The 7500-nt window shown below is 44.8% G+C and overlaps 1 protein-coding gene across 3 annotated transcripts in view; it reads right to left on the bottom strand.

The window, feature by feature from the left end:
• The window catches only part of mpp2b (membrane palmitoylated protein 2b), a 71007-nt gene that overhangs the window by 22063 nt on the left and 41444 nt on the right, over positions 1-7500 (bottom strand). For all 3 annotated transcript variants that reach the window (XM_042085238.1, XM_042085237.1, XM_042085239.1), the window contains exon 3: positions 5309-5409. In XM_042085238.1, coding sequence (XP_041941172.1) covers positions 5309-5409 — 101 coding nt within the window. The remainder of the gene's footprint in view (positions 1-5308; positions 5410-7500) is intronic.

The raw sequence follows: 7500 nt of genomic DNA on the forward strand, positions 1-7500 counted from the left end.
TATTTATTCACCGACCGGCAAGGGAATGACTCTCCTCTCCTCTCCTGTCCTCCAAGGACCTAATTGATCACAGTGTGTAGGCCACTGCACACAGCATGCTGAAGGAGTCCAAACCCTCTGAGCAGTCTAGGACACTCAAGAACACAGAATGGTGAAGAGCATTCTGGAACATAGTAGGGTGTATCTGCATTCTTATTCCGGAACCTAGTAATCATCCCTTGATTGCCCATTTGGCTCAATACTTTTAGCTACTGGCTCAATACTCTTTTGAAATGAGACAGTGCAGATACGTGTGTGAATGTGTGTGTGTGTGCTCATGTATGCGCCAATGTCAGAAAGAAGAAAGCTGACAGGTAGACAGACATACAGATAGGCAAGAGACAATGAAGCAGAGAGACAGGAGACAGACAGACCGATGGTCACGCACACATATCTCGACTAGGGGATTTGACTGAACCACTGTCCTTTTCTGAGTATACATGCATTGAAAGGTAATCGATTTATTGACGGAAGTAGGCTACAAATGTTGCTACGCTAGATGGCGATATGCCCCCTCCTGTTCACACACACAGAAACACAAAAACATTCCTCCATTAGCTTGCTAAGTAGCAAACTTTTCATCATCAATGTAAAATAGTTAAATTGTTGACATTACTTGTGGAAATTTTCCGTATTAACATTCTGGGGGATGTAAATTCATGTATGAAATAAGGTGCAGCTTATGAGAATGTAGCATGGTGGCATAATGCTTAGGTAGTTAGCTTGCTAACCATATGACATGAGTAGGCCTAAGTAGCGTTGTGGCATAATGCTTAGGTAGTTAGCTTGCTAACCAAGCTGAATAGGCTGAAGACTGAATTCTCTGTTATCCAGAGAACTTTTGAATCTGTCCGTTTTCAATCAGACTTACATGTTTACGTGCATTTAAAAAGTTTGTTTTTTTTCAAGTGTCATTAAACGCACTGACTGAGAGCTACATGAGACTGAAAGCACATGAGCAACAGAAAGCAGTAAAATTGTAGTAAGATGTGTGTGTGTGTGTGTAAGTGCAAGTGCAAACATTGTTGGGGGAAGGGGAACAATTGAGTGTTAAGTGTGTATGGCATAAATAATATATCAGTTTGTGATTTGTTCCCCAGCCTACTGATGAAAACCAGCCCTTACACAATGTCCCCTACACACACTGATTCACTTCACATCACATGAATGGATGCTGTGCATTGGAGGGTTTTATTTTCTACATCATTCAATGCTGTGAGACTGTGCTGTGTAATTGATATAGATTATAGTTTGTGAGACTGTGCTGTGTGTTTTATATACTGTAGATTGTAGTTTGTTATTCCTTGGCTTTTGCTTTTCTTTGTTTTGTTCACCATCTTTGAGAGAGAGTGTCAGTGTGTGTGTGTGTGTGTTTTGTTCACCATCTTTGAGAGTAGAGAGTGTCAGTCTATTTTAGAAGGGCGAGCTTGGGGAAGACAGGCCAATCTTGGACACACACTCATTCTTCCAAAAGAACATGAGTGTGTCTGTCTGCGTATGTGTACAGGACAAACCATCCTTGGACACACACTCATTCTTCCAAAAGAGCACGAGCCTCTAGCCCCCATGGGGTGCCATGACTTTGAAAAAGCCCTAGACACATGCCAACCATTTGTATGTGTGTGTTAATGTGTGTGTGTGTGTGTGTGTGTGTGTGTGTGTGTGAGTGATACTGAGCTTTGAGGAAGCCCTAGACACATGCTAACCATTTGAATGTGTGTGTTAATGTGTGTGTGTGTGTGTGTGTGAGTGACACTGAGCTTTGAAGAAGCCCTAGACACATGCTAACCATTTGAATGTGTGTGTTAATGTGTGTGTGTGTGTGTGTGTGTGTGTGTGTGTGTGTGTGTGTGTGTGTGTGTGTGACACTGAGCTTTGAAGAAGCACGAGACAGATGCCAACCTCACACACCAGGGTACATCAGTGTGAAAGAAAGAGAAAGAGCCATGACTGCTGGAAACAGTCCAGTCCAGTGTGTGTGTGTGTGTGTGTGTGTGTGTGTGTGTGTGTGTGTGTGTGTGTGTGTGTGTGTGTGTATGTATGTATGTATGTATGTCTGTGTGTCTACAAACATCTTTGTGTGAAAGCATTAGCTAAGTTAACAAATACAGCAGTATACAAATACAGCCTGCGGATGCCTGTGTGTGTGTGTGTGTGTGTGGCTGGTGTGCACCTCTGGGACTGCGCCAGAACTGATTTATTACGCTGTCGTTACTAAAAGTAGCTGTAAGCTATTATTTTAACATTCTCCAGTGAGCTGGCATTCCATTCTGATCACTATCGTAACAATACACGCGGCCCTGAGAAAACACAAAACGCTCTTGTTGCCCCTTGCGGGATCTATAATCAGCAATCTTCAGTTTCAGTACTCTTCCCATCAGGCTGAGCAGTCAGGACATCAGACAGCACCGGAGACGCAGATAGCCCTGCTACAGAGGACCATAAGCACAAGTGTGCGTGGGTGTGTGTGTATGTGTGTGTAAGAGAGAGGCAGATAGCCCTGCTGCAGAGACCATGAGCAGAAGTGTGTGTGTGTGTGTGTGTGTGTGTGTGTGTGTGTGTGTGTGTGTGTGTGTGTGTGTGTGTGTGTGTGTGTGTGTGTGTGTGTGTGTGTGTGAGTGAAAGAGGCAGATAGCCCTGCTGCAGAGACCATGAGCAGAGGTGTGTGTGTGTGTGTGTGTGTGTGTGCGTGTGAGTGTGAGAGAGAGGCAGATAGCCCTGCTGCAGAGACCATGAGCAGAAGTGTGTGTGTGTGTGTGTGTGTGCGTGTGACATTTTGGGAAGCAGCGTCATCTAACTGACGTTTGGGAAGCAGCACTAGACTGAGCTTGATGTGTATTAGTTGCTGTTATTGAACTACTTACGGTAACTTCAGTACCAGCTGGCTCTGCGGACTCTTTTCAGGGTTTTCTGTGCCTCAAAATGGAGTGAGTTCGTGGGACTGCTGCTTAGGTGCATCCAGAGTTTTAAGGATCTTTTCTGAATAGGTATGGCCAATGGAAACCTCGCTTCCATATAGCGCAATAGGCAGGATTATGCTGTCACATATTTTGCACCAGATTGTAATTGGGATGTTTATTTTGTGAAATTGTCTCTTTATAGCATAGAATGCCCTCAGCCTTTTTCTTTTAGTGCATTCACTGCAATGCTGAAACTTCCTGATGCAGTAAGTACTACTAGACCAAGGTACGTGTACTGCATTGTGTGCTCTAGGGCGGTGCTGCCTAGGCTGAATCTGTATCTGTATCTGTGTTCCTGACTCCTGGGCTTTTTTTGGAAGATCATAACTTTGGTCTTTGTTGGATTTACTGCCAGGGCCCAGGACTGATCCAGGAGCTGCTGCAGTCCCTGTTGTGTTCACACTCCTCTATGTTGTGTGAAGAAATCTGTTGTTTTCCTCCAATTTTTATACTGCATTTACAATTTGAGTACATTGATTTAATTAAATCAAAAGTCTTACCCCCTACACCACTTTGCAAAAGTTGGTAGTATAATCAGTCATGCCAAATTGATGCGAAATGTTTTTTTAACGTCTACAAAACAAGCAAATATCTTTCCGTTTTTTTTGTCTTTTACATGTTTATTGATTAGAGTGTGCAGGGTGTAAATGTGATCTGTTGTGCAGTAATTTTTAAGAAATCCAATTCGATTTTTACTCAGGGTATCTCTCTACTATTATTAGTATTACTCAGCCCCTCTCTCTCTCTGGTACGGCCTCTCTCTCTCTCTCTCCCTCTCTCTCTCTCCCTCTCTCTCTCTCTGGTACAGCCTCTCTCTCTCTCTCTCTCCCTCTCTCCCTCTCTCCCTCTCTCCCTCTGGTACGGCCTCCCTCTCTCTCTCTGGTACAGCCTCTCTCTCTCTCTCTGGTATGGCCTCTCTCTCTCTCTTTCCCTCTCTCTCTCTCTGGTACGGCCCCTCTCTCCCTCTCTCTCTCTCTCTGGTACGGCCTCTCTCTCTCTTTCCCTCTCTCTCTGGTACGGCCTCTCTCTCTTTCCTCTCTCTCTCTCTCTCTCTCTCTCTCTCTCTCTCTCTCTCTCTCTCTCTCTCTCTCTCTCTCTGGTACGGCCTCTCTCTCTTTCAATTCAATTCAATTCAAAGGAGCTTTATTAGCATGACTGTTTGGATACAGTGTTGCCAAAGCCAGTGTTACAGATAACACAGTAGAATAACAAAAGAAAGAAAATAGACATACAGCATATAGGTATAACATGTGAACATAGAATAAATAATAGCATTTGAGTGTGTGTGTGTGTGTGTGTGTGTGTGCGTGTGTAGGTCTGTGTACACATATATACATGTACACACATACAGTACATATACATACATACACACACCCCTCTCTCTCTCTGGTACAGCCTCTCTCTCTCTCTCTCTCTTTCCCTCTCTCTCTCTGGTACGGCCTCCCTCTCTCTCTCTCTCTCTTTCCCTCTCTCTCTGGTACGGCCTCTCTCTCACTCTCTCTCTCTTTCCCTCTCTCTCTCTCTGGTACGGCTTCTCTGACTGCACGCATCCACACGCACAGACAGAGACATCCAGGAAGGAGGACAGGAGTAATCAGCACAAAAGATGGAGAGCTCTTTTCATCAGCCTCTTCTCCCTCGGTGCGTGTCTGTGAATGTCTGACTGTGTGTGTGTCACTCAGAAAAGGCTGGAAATGGTCTCCTTCAAAAGAGCTCACATACCCCTGAGTCCTTGCTTCCCTGATATTGTCCTGTTTTTATGAGGCACTTTTTTGGGTATGTATGTGTGTGTGTGTGTGTGTGTGTGTGTGTTTTTGTGTGTGTGTGTATGTGTGTGTGTTTTTGTGTGTGTGTGTGTGTGCGTGACTGTGTGTTTGTGTGTGCGTGCGTGCGTGCGTGCGTGTGTGTGTGTGTTGTTAGAGGCCTCCTGACTGTCCGGTGTGATTATTATTCTTTGGTGTTGTCAGCAGCAGTGGGGGGCTGGCACGGCTCCCTTTGTCTCCCTGCTCAGTTCTCCAGACTGGGAGCTCTTCTGGAAGACAAGACCCATATATTCTAAAGGTTCCGGCTTTCAGACGCCTGCCTGGAGGATTCATTAAAGGTGGCATTTTATACCTGTGCACTCAGCTGTCCACTGAAAAGAATGTCTTTGTCAGTGTGAACCTCTCAGCAGTCATAGGGGAGCAGTAAGTGGTTAGACTTCAAAGGACCGAACCCTGTTCTCCAAAGCAGGACAAAATGGTCCTCCTTTGATTGCGCAGCTGTGGCAACCTTAGATGCCACCAAATGGAGTGATGTGATTGGCTCACCACGGGACTCTCCATGATGCCCTTGAGGAAGATGAGGTCAAGGTCGTTGGCCGTAGTGGAGCTGGTGCTGTCACTCAGCGTGTCCAGGACCTGATGCATGGCTGTGGAAGGGAGAGAGAAAGAAAGAAGGGATAGAGAGAAAAGGGGAGAGATAGAAAGAGAGAAAGAAGGAGAGAAAGAAAGAAAGAGAGAAAGAAAGAGAAAGAAAGAGAGAAAGAAGGGGAGAGAAAGAGAAAGACGGTTAACATTAAAACTTTTTGGCATTTCATTAAACATCTATTAATCTTCTTTTAGAACTACTGCAGTCAGAAGACCCTCTTTATTCATATAAGCCACCTCTTGTCCATCACTGACACAGAAGAGAGAAAGGGAGATAGATAGATAGAGTAAGAGAAAGAGAGATACAGAGAGAGCGAGAGAGAGATACAGAGATAGAGAGAGATACAGAGAGAGAGAGAGAGAGAGAGAGAGAGAGAGAGACAGAGAGAGATACAGAGAGAGAGAGATACAGAGAGAGATATATAACTCTTATATAACTTATAACTCGTATTGTTATAAAGCCCTAAAAAGCCAAGAGATGAGTGTAAAAAACAAGTTCCCTCATCCAGCTAGTCCTGAGACTCACACATACTAATAGTACAACTAACACAACTAATAGTCAGCCTCAGGACCTTGCCACCCTTTCTCAAACAATTCGGCCAAAAAAATGACTTATCATATTGGACTGAAACAACAAAAAGACAAAATAAACTTCAATGTTATTTGGCCCTAAACAGAGAGTACACTATGGCAGACTACCTATCCACAGTCACTGATACCAGACAGAGAAAAACCTTGACCAGGTACAGACTAATCAATTACAGTCTGGCTATTGAGAAGGGCAGACACAGGCAAACCTGGCTGCCCAGAGAAGACAGGCTGTGCACCAACTGCAACCAAGGTGCCATAGAAACAGAGCTTCACTTTTTGGATGAATGCTGCCAATGGAAAGAGATACGAGATCAATTCTTTCCTAAATTCAGAGAAATGCATCCAGACCTTCAAAACTTTAAGGATCTAGTCTAAGAATATTATTAGGAGAGGAACAAAAGAGCGCAAGAGTCACAGCAAGATATATAGATGCTTGCCATAAACAAAGGGAGTCACTTCATCAGTAAAGCACACAAAAAATACACACACACACACACACACACACACACACACACGCACACGCACACTTACATGCATTCCCATCCACACCATCACATACACACACACACTGACACATGATGGTTTGTTTTATGTCTTTACTACGTACATGTATGAGAGAGAGAGAGAGAGAGAGAGAGAAAAGCCCTTGCAGCTGTCTGACTGCTCCCCTCCCTCCAGCTGTGTCTGGCCTCTCTACGCTGCTCCGTCACATGGCGCTGGCCAGGCATGGCTAATGAGACGGTGACCTCGCCTTGAAACGACACGTTTTAGACAAGACCGAGGTCGCTGTTTGATCCTCTTCAAAAAAAGGAGGAGGAGAAGGTTAGAGATGAAAAGAGAGATTTTACGCTTGGCTTACTCCTGTCGTCGGCAGGAGAGGAGGTAAGGCTTGTTAGGAGGTGCACATCCGTTAGGGAACAGCTATTTCATCACAAAACCACTTTAAATTCATTGGGAATGGCAGGAGATGTTGTTGGTGGTATTCTAGATTTGTGTTTATGTGGCGAAGAATTGTCTATGTGTTGTCTAGGGTGTAATATACATTGTGGTGAAATATAATGTGTTTTAAAGTGTAAAATGTTCATTTTTACTTGATGTGGCCTAACATGTCAGCTGCTTTAAGCATGCAGATATGATTATGCACATCCACTCAGCATCCCTCACCATCTGCCCTGTATAGTGCACATCCACCCAGCATCCTCCCTAACTGCGCTCTGGTGCACATCCACCCAGCATCCTCCCTAACTGCGCTCTGGTGCACTCTGTGTGGGAAGAGAGTCTATTTCCCTGAAAGAGGTGATTCACTTCCAGCATGAAGAGAGAGTCGTAGAGTAGAGTAGAGTAGCCCACATGCAATACAAACCACCAGAACCATTCCCCCAGCCCGCCCGCACGCACACACGCACATACACTGAACACACACACACGCCTGGACATACACTGAACACACACACATGCCTGGGCATACACTGAACACACACACATGCCTGAGTATATACTGA

Source organism: Alosa sapidissima, chromosome 3 (assembly GCF_018492685.1).
Source record: "Alosa sapidissima isolate fAloSap1 chromosome 3, fAloSap1.pri, whole genome shotgun sequence".
In the NCBI taxonomy this organism is placed as follows: Eukaryota; Metazoa; Chordata; class Actinopteri; order Clupeiformes; family Clupeidae; genus Alosa; species Alosa sapidissima.